Source organism: Lucilia sericata, unplaced genomic scaffold (assembly GCF_015586225.1).
Source record: "Lucilia sericata isolate MDLA Ls3-8-SP2 unplaced genomic scaffold, ASM1558622v1 Contig006666F_arrow, whole genome shotgun sequence".
Lineage (NCBI taxonomy): Eukaryota > Metazoa > Arthropoda > Insecta > Diptera > Calliphoridae > Lucilia > Lucilia sericata.
In genome coordinates this window covers 1-17,201 of record NW_023997795.1, presented here as the reverse complement: position 1 = coordinate 17,201, position 17,201 = coordinate 1, and the positions used below count along the sequence as shown (strand labels likewise).

Below are 17,201 nucleotides of genomic sequence, written 5' to 3'. Positions count from 1 at the left end.
ATAGTCTAGTCTATAGTCTAGTCTATAGTCTAGTCTATAGTCTAGTCTATAGTCTAGTCTATAGTCTAGTCTATAGTCTAGTCTATAGTCTAGTCTATAGTCTAGTCTATAGTCTAGTCTATAGTCTAGTCTATAGTCTAGTCTATAGTCTAGTCTATAGTCTAGTCTATAGTCTAGTCTATAGTCTAGTCTATAGTCTAGTCTATAGTCTAGTCTATAGTCTAGTCTATAGTCTAGTCTATAGTCTAGTCTATAGTCTAGTCTATAGTCTAGTCTATAGTCTAGTCTATAGTCTAGTCTATAGTCTAGTCTATAGTCTAGTCTATAGTCTAGTCTATAGTCTAGTCTATAGTCTAGTCTATAGTCTAGTCTATAGTCTAGTCTATAGTCTATAGTCTATAGTCTAGTCTATAGTCTAGTCTATAGTCTAGTCTATAGTCTAGTCTATAGTCTAGTCTATAGTCTAGTCTATAGTCTAGTCTATAGTCTAGTCTATAGTCTAGTCTATAGTCGTCTATAGTCTAGTCTATAGTCTAGTCTATAGTCTAGTCTATAGTCTAGTCTATAGTCTAGTCTATAGTCTAGTCTATAGTCTAGTCTATAGTCTAGTCTATAGTCTAGTCTATAGTCTAGTCTATAGTCTAGTCTATAGTCTAGTCTATAGTCTAGTCTATAGTCTAGTCTATAGTCTAGTCTATAGTCTAGTTTATAGTCTAGTCTATAGTCTAATCTATAGTCTAGTCTATAGTCTAGTCCTATAGTCGAGTCTATAGTAGAGTCTATAGTCGAGGTCTATAGTCTAGTCTATATAGTGTATAGTCTATCCTATAGTCTAGTCTATAGTCTAGTCTATAGTCTATCCTATAGTCTAGTCTATAGTCTAGTCTATAGTCTAGTCTATAGTCTAGTCTATAGTCTAGTCTATAGTCTAGTCTATAGTTTAGTCTATAGTCTAGTCTATAGTCTATAATAATATATAGTTTAGTCTAAAGTCTAGTCTATAGTCTAGTCTATAGTCTAGTCTATAGTCTAGAATATAGTCTAGTCTATAGTCTAGTCTATAGTCTAGTCTATAGTCTAGTCTATAGTCTAGTCTACAGTCTAGTCTAGTCTAGTCTATAGACTAGTCTATAGTCTAGTCTACAGTCTAGTCTATAGTCTAGTCTACAGTCTAGTCTATAGTCTAGTCTATAGTCTAGTCTATAGTCTAGTCTATAGTCTAGACTATAGTCTAGACTATAGTCTAGTCTATAGTCTAGTCTATAGTCTAGTCTATAGTCTAGTCTATAGTCTAGTCTATAGTCTAGTCTATAGTCTAGTCTATAGTCTAGTCTATAGTCTAGTCTATAGTCTAGTCTATAGTCTAGTCTATAGTCTAGTCTATAGTCTAGTCTATAGTCTAGTCTATAGTCTAGTCTATGTCTAGTCTGTAGTCTAGTCTATAGTCTAGTCTATAGTCTAGTCTATAGTCTAGTCTATAGTCTAGTCTATAGTCTAGTCTATAGTCTAGTCTATAGTCTAGTCTATAGTCTAGTCTATAGTCTAGTCTATAGTCTAGTCTATAGTCTAGTCTATAGTCTAGTCTATAGTCTAGTCTATAGTCTAGTCTATAGTCTAGTCTATAGTCTAGTCTATAGTCTAGTCTATAGTCTAGTCTATAGTCTAGTCTATAGTCTAGTCTATAGTCTAGTCTATAGTCTAGTCTATAGTCTAGTCTATAGTCTAGTCTATAGTCTAGTCTATAGTCTAGACTATAGTCTAGACTATAGTCTAGTCTATAGTCTAGTCTATATTCTAGTCTATAGTCTAGTCTATAGTCTATAGTCTAGTCTATAGTCTAGTCTATAGTCTAGTCTATAGTCTAGTCTATAGTCTAGTCTATAGTCTAGTCTATAGTCTAGTCTATAGTCTAGTCTATAGTCTATAGCCTAGTCTATAGTCTAGTCTATAGTCTAGTCTATAGTCTAGTCTATAGTCTAGTCTAGTCTATAGTCTAGTCTATAGTCTAGTCTAGTCTATTCTAGTCTAGTCTATAGTCTAGTCTAGTCTATAGTCTAGTCTATAGTCTAGTCTATAGTCTAGTCTATAGTCTAGTCTATAGTCTAGTCTATAGTCTAGTCTATAGTCTAGTCTATAGTCTAGTCTATAGTCTAGTCTATAGTCTAGTCTATAGTCTAGTCTATAGTCTAGTCTATAGTCTAGTCTATAGTCTAGTCTATAGTCTAGTCTATAGTCTAGTCTATAGTCTAGTCTATAGTCTAGTCTATAGTCTAGTCTATAGTCTAGTCTATAGTCTAGTCTATAGTCTAGTCTATAGTCTAGTCTATAGTCTAGTCTATAGTCTAGTCTATAGTCTAGTCTATAGTCTAGTCTATAGTCTAGTCTATAGTCTAGTCTATAGTCTAGTCTATAGTCTAGTCTATAGTCTAGTCTATAGCCTAGTCTATAGTCTAGTCTATAGTCTAGTCTATAGTCTAGTCTATAGTCTAGTCTAGTCTATAGTCTAGTCTATAGTCTAGTCTATTCTAGTCTAGTCTATAGTCTAGTCTAGTCTATAGTCTAGTCTATAGTCTAGTCTATAGTCTAGTCTATAGTCTAGTCTATAGTCTATTCTATAGTCTAGTCTATAGTCTAGTCTATAGTCTAGTCTATAGTCTAGTCTATAGTCTAGTCTATAGTCTAGTCTATAGTCTAGTCTATAGTCTAGTCTATAGTCTAGTCTATAGTTAGTCTAGTCTAGTCTATAGTCTAGTCTATAGTCTAGTCTATATAGTCTAGTCTATAGTCTAGTCTATAGTCTATAGTCTAGTAGTCTAGTCTATAGTCTAGTCTAGTCTAGTCTAGTCTAGTCTATAGTCTAGTCTATAGTCTAGTCTATAGTCTAGTCTATAGTCTAGTCTATAGTCTAGTCTATAGTCTAGTCTAGTCTATTCTAGTCTAGTCTAGTCTATCTAGTCTAGTTAGTCTAGTCTATAGTCTAGTCTATAGTCTAGTCTATAGTCTAGTCTATAGTCTAGTCTATAGTCTAGTCTATAGTCTAGTCTATAGTCTAGTCTATAGTCTAGTCTATAGTCTAGTCTATAGTCTAGTCTATAGTCTAGTCTATAGTCTAGTCTATAGTCTAGTCTATAGTCTAGTCTATAGTCTAGTCTATAGTCTAGTCTATAGTCTAGTCTATAGTCTAGTCTATAGTCTATAGTCTACAGTCTATAGTATATAGTCTATAGTATATAGTCTAGTCTATAGTCTAGTTTATAGTCTAGTCTACAGTCTAGTCTATAGTCTATGGTCTAGTATATATTCTAGTCTATTCTATAGTCTAGTCTATAGTCTAGTCTGTAGTCTAGTCTATAATCTAGTCTATAGTCTAGTCTATAGTCTAGTCTTTAGTATAGTCTATAGTCTCATATTTTAAAATATTTATAATTTTTTAATAATATAATAATAATTTTTATTTTTTTTTATTTAATTTTTTAATATTTTTCAAGTTAACTCCCTTTTAGTACTGTTAATTACATTTTCTCTACAAAAAACTACAAAAAAATACAACTCTACTCCAAATACCAATTGTCAATAGCGGATTTGACACTTGTCACAAGACAATTGTCAGCTGACCCTGTACATTTTAGAGATTTTCTTTCGTACGCAGCCAAATTTTTTGCGTGTAAAAGAAAAAAAGGAACTTTTTCAAGCAAAAAAGAAAATTTTTAAAGGAAATTTCTAAAAAACAACTTAAAGAAAATGTCGGGCAAGGATAGATTACCAATTTTCCCCTCCAGAGGGTAAGTTTTTTGTGGGCAAAAGAAAATTTCCCAATAAAGTGTTAGTGATGGAAAAAAACATGATTTTTTTTTTTTGTTAATTTATCTATGATGCAGTGCTCAAATGTTAATGAAGGGTCGTCTGGCTGGTGCCCAAAAAGGTCATGGTTTGCTCAAGAAGAAAGCTGATGCCTTGCAAATGCGTTTCCGTATGATTTTGGGTAAAATTATTGAGGTAAGTTAAGGTTTTTCATGGAATTTTTGTGTGTGTATTGCTTAAGAATTGTTGGAAGGGGGTGGGGGAAGCTTACTATTGTTGTTGTATTATGGGTCCCATGATTAATGTTTTTCTTATTGTTTTTAGACCAAAACTCTTATGGGCGAAATTATGAAAGAGGCTGCCTTTTCCTTGGCTGAAGCTAAATTCACAACTGGCGATTTCAATCAAGTTGTTTTGCAAAATGTCACCAAGGCTCAAATTAAGATTCGCACCAAGAAAGATAACGTAGCTGGTGTTACCCTGCCTGTGTTCGAATCGTATCAGGATGGTTCTGATACCTATGAATTGGCCGGTTTGGCTCGTGGTGGTCAACAATTGGCTAAATTGAAGAAGAATTACCAAAGTGCCGTCAAGCTCTTGGTAGAATTGGCTTCTTTGCAGACTTCCTTTGTTACCTTAGATGAGGTCATTAAGATTACCAACAGAAGAGTCAACGCCATTGAACACGGTAAGTCTGAAATGGTAAAATACAGTGAAGGAAGACTAGGTTTTGTAGATTTTGAATAAACATTGGATTGTTATGGTCCCTTCTTGGAAGCAAAATAATATTTTCTTTAAAATATTTCAAGTTTTCTTTACATTTGTATAACAAAATATAGATTTTTTATTTTGTTTTTAAATTTTTATTGATTTTCCTCATTTCCCTTTCAAATTTCAGTTATCATTCCCCGTATTGATCGTACTTTGGCTTACATTATCTCCGAATTGGATGAATTGGAACGTGAGGAATTCTATCGTCTAAAGAAAATCCAAGATAAGAAACGTGAAGCTCGTCAAAAGTCCGAAGCCAAGAAGGCTGAACTTTTGAAACAAGGCATTGATGTACGTGAGGTTTCCAACATTTTGGATGAGGGTGATGATGATGTTCTTTTCTAAAAACATTAAAAATAACAAAAACCTTATAATAAAGACGTTCTTAGTCTTATATTAGCAACAACAACAATAATAACATTAATTGAAAAAGTTTGTTTTGTTTTTCTTAAAAAATTTTTGTTTTTTTTCTTTTCTATTTGTTTATTTTTTTGAAAGTTTTTCTTAAAAGACACTTTAAAACAGTATTTATTTGAAATTTTTTAATATTTTTATCAATTCGCTTTATTTTTCCAAACAAATTCCATTAACTAAGTAAAAAAAAATTATTGTAATATAACTTTATTTAAAAAAATAAACGAATAAACAACTGCTATGTGTTATAAAAATATATATTCTTCAGCCCATGTTTGTTATAATTTTAAGGCTTTACTATAAATTAATAAAATAAATAAATGTTAATTCAAAATAATTATAAAAAAACACAAAATTTGAATTTTCTTAAGAATGTAGAACAAAATTGAATAGAATTTTCCTGTTATATATAAAACTTCTTAACATTTTAATGAAAAATAACTTAAAAACTAATTCAGCTAGGTTTAAATTTAATTCAGCTAAAGTTTTTTATATAAAAAGTTATTAAACAAAATATTTATAATAATTTCTTTAATATTTTTCTAATTCAGCTGTTAAAAATCTCAACTCAGCTGAACAAATGTAGGAAATTTTTAATATTTTGTAACTTTCTTAAGTAAAATATCAATTCAGCTGAGTTTAAATGCTATTCAGCTTAGAGTTTATAATAAATTTATAATTTTCTTTGGAAAATGTCATATTTTGTTATTATCTAGCAATTCAGCTGTAGAATTTTTATACTCAGCTAAGAGATTTTCTTGTAATATAAAAAATCCATGAACATTTTGGTAAAATTTAGCTTTAAAACAAATTCAGCTAAGTTTAAACATAATTCAGCTAAAGTTTTTTATACGAAAAGTTATGGAATTAGGATATTTATAAAAATTTCTTCAATATTTTACAAATTCAGCTGTTAAAAATACAATTCAGCTGAATAAATTATAGGAAATTTTTAATAGTTTTCTTATTTTATAAAACCAAAAACCAATTCAGCTGATTAATAATATAATTTAGCTAAGATTTTTATATATTTTTAATAATTTTCTCTTTAAAATTATTTATTTTTATTGAAAAATAATTTATTTACTTGATTTTTTTACTTTTATTACACATCTATTCAAAATTCCTTTAAAAATCTATTAAATGTTTGTTTTAGTGCTTTTATTTTCTTTTATCTACTAAATCTAATACAATTGGCAACTCTCTCTTATTGTAATTGTCAAACAAAATCCACCATTTGCATTAATTCACCTCATAAGAAAACATTTATATAATAGCCCTTGCAACAGAGTGAACTGATAGCTTTTAAAGTCTATTAGCTGTCGGACAAATATAAGCCGAAATAGCTCAGTTGGGAGAGCGTTAGACTGAAGATCTAAAGGTCCCCGGTTCAATCCCGGGTTTCGGCATAAGATTTACTTTTTTTAATAATTTCCTTTTAATTTTTTATTGATTTCTTATAATTCGCAGCAGTTTTGTGTCTAACTTTTTATGAACCGATTTTGCTGATTTTTGGTAGAAATGTGGTCAAGACTTTCTGCTACTTTTATTTACTTTAAACAAGTTTAAAGGTTATATTAGGACCAAGTAATTAGGCCTTGAAATCTCAAAAGAAACCCCTCTTATCTTTCTATACACTGTTTGTTATCTTTTGCTGGACTGAAAAAATCTTAAGTATTATTCCTAGTTTGGTTTCCAACCCGCTTACTCTGGTTGTTATTCTGCATACGAACTCTCATGTGCCGAAATAGCTCAGTTGGGAGAGCGTTAGACTGAAGATCTAAAGGTCCCCGGTTCAATCCCGGGTTTCGGCAGTACTCTTCACTTTTTTGTTTACTTTTTTTAAGGAATTTCGAATAAAACAACAATAGTCAACTCCCGGTATAATTGATGATATAATGTCAGATCCTTTCCAAGGCGTTTTCTACTCTTGGTCAAGGTTTTTAAACTAGATCTTAAAAGTGAGCGTGTTACTGATTCTACAATGGACCCAGGGACTAAGGTGCTTATAGAGGCCACACTGCCAGAGCAATTTACCATTTTTAGTTCTTGGTTCTTTAAAGTCTGGATTATTTTTTCGTTGTGGCTAATGATGGTGAGACAGCATCTAACTAACATCATGGTGTGATCACCACAGGATTTTTAAACATACAATAGATGTATACTTAAGATAATAACAACAATCTGAAATAAAGATATAAATAAACAAAATTTATAAGTCTTTTATTCAGTTTAAGATCTGAAACAATTCCAATTCACTTTTAGATCAATTCTCTTCACTTCTAGGTCAGTTTTAGTTCTATTATGGTTCCAAATTCACATCAAGAGGTTCTTGTCTTGGCTAGCAATGTTTTTCAATAGTCAAGGCAAGAACCGCAAAATGTAGAGGAAATTTTGGAGGATTTTGAGATGATATTATAATTTTGTAGTAAAATCGGTCTGAAATTTTGTTAGGAAATTTTTTATGAAATATTGGTCTCAGATCTACTATGAGATCATTTTCGGATTCATCTTAAGTACTAATCTTGACAGTCAAATTTTTGCAGCTCTATGCCTCAAGACCCCGATATAATACCACAAATAGCTTGAAATAAAAAAATTTCGGGAATTTTGATGAAATATTGGTCCCAGGTCCAATCTGAGTCGATTTTTGGATTCAGAATGGGATTTTACCAGAAAGGTGAGTTTCCAGCCAGATTCGCCCAGTAGTTTCCGAGTTTAAAGCAAAATTAAAAAAAAAAAAATCCGAAATTTGATGAATGTTGGACCTGGGACCCATATTATGACAAAATTTCAAATTTATTTTTTGTTTGCTTCAAACTCGAAAACTACTCGGCGAATCTGGCTGGAAACTCACCTTTCTGGTAATTTCCCATGCTGAATCCGAAAATGAACTCAGAATGGACCTAGGTCCATTGTTTCATCAAAATTTCCGAAATTTTTTTATTTTGAACAATTTGTGCTGTTAATTCGGGATCTTAAGGCCGAGGGCAAATGAAATTTATACAAATTGGCTCCGAATCGCTTTCTGAGTGGATTAAGCTATGCTTCTTTGCCTCTCTGTCTGTCCATGTAAGCACTGTCTGCACTCTACAGCAATTTATTAGATAATTTGCTGAAATTTCCCATACAACCGGACCTTCCGTTTTGGACCTTTCAGCTCATAACTTTATAATATATATACCACTATCTTCCTAAACTAACGGCACAACTAACTTTTAAAAAGTATAAAAACAACATTTCATTAATATTTTATTAATTTATTTTTATTTTATATTAACGTTTAATATAAATAAATAATTCAAACTTATTAACTAAAGCCAACACCTTGTTTTAATATTTCAGCTTTATAAGCTTAATTCTCTTTAAAGTTATTATTATTTAATTAAAAATTTCTTTTTAATTAAAATTTTAATTAATAATTTTCTTCTTTTTTTTGAGAAAATTTAATAAAATATTTGGTTTTTCTAAACAGTAAAAGACAATTGTAACTTAAATTAACTTAAATTGTAAACAATAATCTTTAAAACCCTTAAAGGTTAAAAAAATTAAAATTTTTGCAATAAATTATATAAACACCAGCTAGAATGATAACAAAATAGTCTGGAATAGGAATTTTTCTTCAAAATTTCCAAATTTTTAACAATTTTATAACAAAACAGTTAAATGTTCCTTTAAATATAGTTTTAAGCGTTTTTTTTTTTCTCCATGTAAACAATTGGCAGCTTTGTTTTTTAGCCGTTGTGTTTATACAACTGTCATTAAGAAAAGAGTGTTGCCAGTAGGTTTAACATGTGTTTGTTAAGGTGAAATGATAACACAAGGGTAAATTAAGGAAATTTTAAACAATTTTAAGAATTTATAAGAAATTTTGAATAGATTTTGCAGTTTTTTATTAAAAAATAATTTAATAATTAATAATAATTATTAAAAAGAGAAAATGAGTTTGTTTTAAGTTAGGTTTTTATTAAAATAAATGTGTTAAAGGGAGTTGTAACATATTGGTTGTGACTGGATGTTCTTCCCTGGGAAAAAAACTTCCGGTTGACACAGCTGTTGCAAAGTTAACAATCTTTGGCCGATTGAGAATCGGGTCGTTACGGAGAGAAGATCCAATTGTCGTGGGAAAGATTAGTGAAGGGAGTTAAGTCTAGTGCTTAGTTTTATTTTAAAAATCTTCTAATTTTTAATAAATTAAAACTTTTTGTGTTTTAAACTTTTGTTTTGAAAGTTATGGAAACTGTCTAAAAAGTTTAGAGTGAAAATTGTTCTAGTTTGTAACAAATTCAACCTTTTATTGTTTAAAACTCTAAACGCAAAGGATTTAGTGTAACTGCTCTTGATTTTGTGTAAAAATTTTGTGTTCTTTTATAAATTTATAAATATTAATTAAAATTTATGTTTACAACTGTATTGTTTATATATTTGTTGATAATGTTTATTATTTTTGTTTTTAATCTCTTAATAAATACTTGAAACTTATATTTAAATAGCAAATTTTTTTTAAATTTCAAACTTAATTTAAATGTTTTGAAAGAAAATTGAAATACATTTTACTAAATAAAACGTTAAGAAGTTTTTAAAACTTAATTGATAAAATGTTTTCAAAATTCTTTCAGTTTTGTTTTAAAGAAAATCAAAAATTAAAATGAGTAAAAATAAAAATTAAAGTTAAAACTAAAATATTAAATGAGTATATAGAAAAATCAGTCTTAAAAACATACAAAAGAAGTTTTTTTTTGCGGGGAGGTTAAAGAAAACCATATAAAAAAGTTACTTTTCTTTAAAATTAGAAATTCTTAAATAAAATTTAGAAATGTGTTGATAAAACCTAGAAATTTTTAATTAAAATTGAACATTTTTAATAAAATTTATATTTTTTTAAGAAAATTTAAATTTTTTTTTAACAAAATTTAAATTTTTTTAATAAAAATTTGAAATTTTTTAATAAAAATTGAAAATTTTTAAATAAAAATTAAAATTTTTAAATAAAAATTAAAATTTTAAACAAAAATTTTATTTAATTTGTAACAAATCTTAATTTCTTTAATTTTCATTAAAAATTTCCTAAATTATTGCATTTTATAAGAAAAGTAACTTATTGCGGGATTCTTAAGAAAAATCGTTATTAATTTCGTTAAACGTTTTAAATTAAACTTAAATTTACTTAAAATTAATAAACCCTACCATAGGGCAAAGTATTGGGATAATAGGGTATTAAAAATTTACTGCCAAAACGTGCAGCCGACTGGGCCGATTCACTGCTGTAAAAAAAAAAACAAAAATTATGAATATTTACTATAAATAATATTATTTTGTATGCTACCTTGAAGAAAACATAGAATTGCACACCTCCGCCCGATGCAAGCGGGCACTATTGGTGGAAATAGTGCCACAACTATGCTGTCCACTAGAAGAAGTTCTTCGTCGCGATCTTATTAAAGAAGTAACAGCCACTATAACAGCCACCAGAAATATTAAACCCAATATACAAAATGATAAAGCCAATTTGGAAACCGATAAACATAAAGTGCCATCATTTACCAGGGGACGCACATAAGGGGGATATTCTTCCACTAATTAATACAAAATATTACAAAATTTTTTAATTATTTTTATTAAATTACCACTATTTTCACATTACCTGTCATATTATGACGTCGATCGTAACGTAAACGATCTACTTCAATTTGTGGCGCCGTCACTGCTAGGGAATTAAACACTTCAATACGTGCCAAGTGTTTTTCAGAGCTTAACACTAGTTTTTCACTAGAGCGGCAATTTATCTGGAAGTAATTTTAAAAAAATGATAATAATTAAATAAAAAAAAACAATATTTTAAGCGGTTTTTAAGGCAAAAAACAAAAACACACAAATATCTGCAAAAAAGGTAAACAAAACAATCTGTTAGAAATGACTTGAGAATGAAACATTAATACGGCATCCTTCTTAATAGAAAAGATAAATAAACAGAAATAGAATGAATTGAGAAAGAATCTCTCTAATTTCTAATTAAGAAGATAAATAATACTTAAAGAAACACACTAACTTGTGTTTTATAGTTAAAAGGTAAATAAAAATGAAAAAACAAACAGACTTCCTCCCATATAAAATATAAACAACAAAGACTTAAGACACAAACTTACTTTTTACAGTACAAAGGTAAATAAAATTGAAGGAAGAACGAATGACTTTTAACAGAAAAATGTAAACAACAAAGACTTAAGACACAAACTTATGTTAAAATGTAAATAATATTGAAGGAAAAAGACAAACTGCCAATTAATCAATTAATGTAAACAACAAAGATTTAAGACACAAACTTGTGTTTTGTAGCAAAAATAGAGAGATCGGAATATGAAAATGGAAAAAGTCACTTTAACACGGACTTTTGATAGTAAAAAGGTATTTTAAAAGATTAAGGAAGAAGTACACTTCGAAAATTTTGTATAGGAAAAGTGTTATACACAAAATTTCTATAGAAAACTGTAATAAAAATAAGTTTTTATATAAAATCAGTTGTACAGGGTGTTGTTTTTAAGAAAAGTGTTATACAGGAAGTTTCTTTTGAAAAATATGTTATACAGAAGGTGTTCTATAGAAAGAGAAAAACAGTTATACTGATAAATTTATATTAAAAAAAACTGTTATAATGAAAATATTCTATAGAAAAAGCTGTTATACTATAACTTTTTATGCAAAATTATGTTATACAGAATATTTTCCTTAAAATAATTGTTATATTGTTAATTTTATACAAAACTGATAATTTTCTATAGAAAAAAACTGTTATATAAAAATTTTTCTTTAGGAAAAGTGTTATACCGATCATTTTTTATAGAAAAAACTGTTATACAGGAAAATTCCTTTAGAAAAAACTGTTATACTGATAATATTTTATAAAAAAAATGTTATACAGAAAATATTCTTTATAAAAAACAGTTATACAGAAAATTTTCTATAGAAAAATTGTTATATAGAAAAATTTCTTTAGAAAAACTGTTATAAAGAAAATTTTGTTATAGAAAAAACTGTTATACAGGAAAATTTCTTTAGAAAAACTGTTATTCTGATAATATTTTATAGAATAACAGTTATACAGAAAATGTTCTTTAGAGACAATTTTATGATAATTTTATACAGAATTAACTGTTATACTGATAATTTTGTATATAGAAAAAACTGTTATACAGGAAAATTTCTTTAGAAAATCTATTATATTGTAATTTTCCATAAAAAAAACTGTTATACTGATAATATTTTTTTTGAAAAAAACTGTTATACTGATAATTTTCCATAAAAAACTGTTATACTGATAATATTTTATAGAATAACTGTTATACAGAAAAATTTTCAATAGATAAACTGTTATATTGATAATTTTATACAGGATCAACTGTTATACTGATAATTTTCTTTAGAAAGTCTGTTATACAGATATTTTTTTTAGAAAAAACTGTTATACAAGAAAATTTCTTTAGAAAAACTGTTATACTGATAACTTTCCACAAAAAACTGTTACACTGATAATATTTTATAGAAAAACTGTCATACAGAAAATTTTTCTTTAGAGAAACTGTTATATTGATAATTTTATACAAAATTAACTGTTATACTGATAATTTTCTATAAAAAAACTGATATACAGGAAATATCTTTAGAAAAACTGTTATACATACTAATAATTTTTTGTAGAAAAACTGTTATATAGAAAATTTTCTTTAGAAAAACTGTTATACAGAAAAATTTATTTAGAAAAACTGTTATACTGATAATATTTTATAGCATAACCGTTATACAGAAAATTTTCTTTATAGAAACTGTTATATTGATAATTTTATACAGAATTAACTGTTATACTGATATTCTATATAGAAAAAACTGTTGTACAGGAAAATTTCTTTATAAAATCTGTTATATTGATAATTTTCCATAAAAAACTGTTATACAGAAATTTTCTTTAGAAAAACTGTTATACTAATAATTTTCTATAGAAAAACTGTTATAAAGATAATTTTTTTATAGGAAAAACTATTATACAGGAAAATTTCTTTAGAAAAATTGTTATACTAATAATTTTAATTAAAAAAATGTTATACTGATAATATATTATAGAAAAACTGTTATACAGAACATTTTTCATTAGAGAAACTGTTATGTTGATAATTTTATACAAAATTATCTGTTATACTGACAATTTTCTATAGAAAAAACTGTTATACAGGAAAATTTCTTTAGAAAATTTGTTAAAAAAAAATTTGTTTAGAAAAACTGTTATAAGTATAATTTTAATAGAACAAACTGTTATACAGAAAAATTTCTTTAGAAAAAAACTGTTATACAGAAAATTTTCTTTAAAAAAATGTTATATTGTACATTTTCTTTAGAAAAAAGTGACATTTTTTTGAAAAAACTGTTATATAGAGAGTTTTCTAACGGAAAACACATACAGTTTTTCTATATAAAAAACTAATTTCTTTAGAAAAACTCTTATATGTTGTTACATCTTTTTTTCTACTTTTAACGCATTTTTTTTTTAATTTAATTTTTAGTTTAGCTAATTCATCAAATTAATGCTTCAGTTAATTTTAGAGCATTAACTTCATGATTATTTTATTTGCCCAAAATAAATGTGTTTTATTTCTTTTAGACTAATTAACGCTTTGTTGATTTCTATGAACAAAAAAGAAGAAACACTTGCAATTTCATTTATTTCGAATCGATTACAAAATACAAATGTTTACATTAAAATTACGTGTGTAGTAAAGCAACTTCTTTTACGTTGTTTTTTTGTTGCAAACAACATGATAATGCATTTTTTTATGCAAACAATTGCAAATTTCTTATTAATTTATGTTGTATTTACATTAAGTTGTGCACATGTATTATGTACTTACATTTGGACAATGTCCTTTACATAATTGCACCCCACAGCTGACATGCAAACGTTCACGATCGGGAAACTTAAAGGCAGGAAAGGTGGCGGTATAGGTTTTCTCTATTAAATCATCTTCATTGTGTTTAGACCAACCCTCTTCTAAAGGTTTGGAATGGGTGTGTAAGGCGGGCATGACCTGCAAAAAAAATAGATAAAAATAAATTAAAAGCTCTAAAAAACCTCAAGCTGTATTTTTATGTGAATTTTCTATAATTTTTTTAAAAAAATCCTTATTAATTTTGTATTTATTTAATAATTTCTATTAAATTTTTCCATTTTTAGTTCAAATTCTCAAAAAATACCTCTAAAACAGAACAAGACTTAAGAAACAAACTTTAATGTGGGTGGCATTCTCTTTCTATCGTTAGTAAAAGGAAAACAACAACAAACGACTTAAGGCACAAGCATAGAGTTGAGACTTAACGTTAGATTATAAAAAAGTAAACAAAAAAGACTTAAGACATAAACTTTAGCAAACAATGAAACGTTATGAAAAAGAAACATTATTAAGATGTGTTGTTGTTTGATAGAAAAGGTAAACAGAAAAGACTTAAGACATAAACTTTACATATAGAATTTTTTTGTATACGTTAATTTTGAAACTGAGTTAAACTAATTAAAGTAAAAGTTTTTAAATGGAAATATACAAAAACTGTTATACAGAAAATGTATAGAGGAATTATTTTATAAAAAAATACTGTTATACAGAAAATTTTATTTAGAGAATCCAATATACAGAACATGTTCTTAAGAAAAACTTTTATATATACAAAAATTCTTCAGAAAAACTATTATACTGATAAATTTCCATAGAAGAGAACTGTTATACTGAACATTTTTGTTAGAAAAAACTGTTAAACAGAAAATTTTCTTTAGAAAAAACTGTTATACTGAACATTTTCTTTAGAAAAAAACTTTCATACTGTTTTTTTTTAAGAAAACTGTTATACAAAAAAATATCTATAGAAAAAACTGTTATACTTGTAATTTTCTATAGAAAAACAGATCATTTTTTATAGAAAGACTTATACAAACAATTCTCTATAAAAAATACTGTTATACTGGCAATTTTCTACAGAAAAAAACTGTTATACTTAAAATTTTCTTCGGAAAAAACTGTTATTTTGAAAACATTTCTTTAAAAAACTGTTATACTTAGAATCTTCTATAGAAAAAAACTGCTATACAGAACATTTTCTTTAGAAAAACTGTTATACGGAAAAATCTTCCTAAAAAAACCGTTATAAAACAATTTTCTATGCTTTTTCTATAAAAAAAAATATGTTATACAGGAAATTTTCTCTAGAATAACTGTTATACTTAATGTTATACTGAAAGTTGTTTAAGAAAAATGTATTTTCTATAGAAAAAAACTGTTATACTGACAATGTTTTATAGAAAAAAACTGTTATAATAAAAATTTTATTAAAAAAAAGTATTATACAAACTGTTATACAGTTAAAAAAACTGTCATACAGAAAATTTCTTTAAAAAATTTTTATACAAACTGTTATACTTTAAATTTTTTATATAAAAAACTGTTATACTTATAATTCTCTATAGAAAAACAGTTATACAGACAATTTTATTAGAAAAACTTTTATACAAACTGTTATATAGACAATTTTCAATGGAAAAAACTGTTATAAAGAAAAAATTTTTATACAAATTTTTTTTATAGAAAAAACCGTTATACAGGCATTTAGTTGCAGAAAAACTGTTATACAGACATTCTTTGTAGAAGAAAACTATTATACTGATAATTTTCTGTATAAACTGTTATACTACAATTTTTTTAGAAAAACTGTTATATACAAAATTTTTATAGAAAAAAACGTTTACATATATAAATTTTTATACAGAAAAAACTGTTATAATGCAATTTGTTTAAGAAAAACTGTATTTTCTATAAAAAAATCTGTTATACTGACAATGTTCTATAGAAAACACCCTGTTATACAAAAAATTTCATTAGAAAAAGTATTATACAAACTGTTATACAAACAATTTTCTATAGAAAATATCTAAAACAGAAAAAATTTTTTATAAAAAAGTTTTATACTTATAATTTTCTATAGAAAAACTGTTATATAAACAATTTTCTATAGAAAAAATTGTTATACCGAAAATTTTCATTAGAAAAACTGTTATACAAACTGTTATATTTATAATTTTTTATAGAAAAAAACTGACAATTTCTATAGAAAAACATTTCTGTAAAAAAAATCTTATAAAGAAAATTTCTTTAAACAAATTGTTGTACAAAGTGTTATACATAATTTTTTTTTTGTATAAAAACTGTTATACTTATAATTTTCTATAGAAAAACTGTTATACAGAAACATTTTTATTATAACAACCGTTATACAAGCTGTTATATAGACAATTTCTATAGAAAAAACTGCTATACAGAAAATTTTCATCAAAAAAACTGTTATACAAACTGTTATACTTATAATTTTTTATAAAAAAACTGTCAGTTTTTTCTAAAAAAATTATAAGTACGTATGTATAGTACTTATAATTTTTTTAGAAAAAACTGACATTTCTATAGAAAAAAAATTCTTATACAAACTGTTATACATAACATTTTTATATAAAAAACTGTTATACTTATAATTCTCAATAGAAAAACTGTTATACAGAAACATTTTTATTAGAAAAACTGTTATACAAGCTGTTATATAGACAATTTCTATAGAAAAAACTGTTATACAGAAAATTTTCATTAAAAAAACTGTTATACAAACTGTTATATTTACAATTTTTTATAAAAAAACTGTTATACTTCTAATTTTTTATAGAAAAAAACTGTTATACCGACAATTTTCTATAGAAAAAAACTCTTATACTGAAAATTTCATTAGATAAACTGTTATACAAACTTTTATACAGATAAATCTCTATAGAAAAACTGTTATACAGAAAATTTTCATTAGGAAAACTGTTATACAAACTGTTATACTTATAATATTTTATAGAAAAAACATTTGTACACACAATTTTCTTTAGAAAAACTTTTATACTAATAACTTATTATAGAACAAAACTGTTATACTGAAAATTTTTTAGGTTTTTCTAATTAAATAAAGTAATTTTAATTTACAATTATTAACTTGTTAATAATTTATGTTATTTTCATACATATTTCTAATTAACAACTTCCGTTTTATCTTATAATTTTATACCTTATTTGTCAAACATTTAATAACTATTCATAGTTATGACGGAAATATGTTTATAGAGTTAAATGTTTTATTATTAGTAGTATTTTTTT

The 17,201-nt window shown here is 26.2% G+C and overlaps 2 protein-coding genes and 2 non-coding genes across 4 annotated transcripts; 3 read left to right on the top strand and 1 right to left on the bottom strand.

Annotated features, from left to right (window-relative positions):
- The first annotated feature begins 3,582 nt into the window (after nt 1-3,582).
- LOC119615654 (V-type proton ATPase subunit D 1) lies at nt 3,583-5,244 on the top strand. The gene is made up of 4 exons (XM_037971665.1): nt 3,583-3,782; nt 3,879-3,996; nt 4,126-4,489; nt 4,700-5,244. Exons 1-4 carry the CDS (start codon nt 3,742-3,744, stop codon nt 4,915-4,917), a joined length of 741 nt encoding a protein of 246 aa, XP_037827593.1. The 5' UTR covers nt 3,583-3,741; the 3' UTR covers nt 4,918-5,244.
- Nucleotides 5,245-6,322: 1,078 nt separating this feature from the next.
- Trnaf-gaa lies at nt 6,323-6,395 on the top strand. Its single transcript has one exon. It is a non-coding gene; the product is annotated as a tRNA-Phe (tRNA).
- Nucleotides 6,396-6,727: 332 nt separating this feature from the next.
- Trnaf-gaa lies at nt 6,728-6,800 on the top strand. The gene has a single exon. It is a non-coding gene; the product is annotated as a tRNA-Phe (tRNA).
- A 3,269-nt stretch (nt 6,801-10,069) lies between these two features.
- LOC119615653 lies at nt 10,070-14,060 on the bottom strand (the record flags this gene model as incomplete). The annotated part of the gene is made up of 4 exons (XM_037971664.1): nt 10,070-10,250; nt 10,313-10,562; nt 10,631-10,772; nt 13,884-14,060. Coding segments are annotated over 4 exons (660 nt in total), but the record flags the coding sequence as incomplete, so codon positions are not given.
- Between the last annotated feature and the right edge of the window lie 3,141 nt (nt 14,061-17,201).

What these genes read in the sequence shown, in the direction of transcription:
- LOC119615654 (XM_037971665.1), top strand. Translation starts at nt 3,742, where the DNA reads ATGTCGGGCAAGGATAGATTACCAATTTTCCCCTCCAGAGG. An exon ending in TTTTGGGTAAAATTATTGAG is followed by an intron (nt 3,997 to 4,125) that starts GTAAGTTAAGGT and finishes TATTGTTTTTAG; the next exon opens with ACCAAAACTCTTATGGGCGA. An exon ending in AGTCAACGCCATTGAACACG is followed by an intron (nt 4,490 to 4,699) that starts GTAAGTCTGAAA and finishes TTCAAATTTCAG; the next exon opens with TTATCATTCCCCGTATTGAT.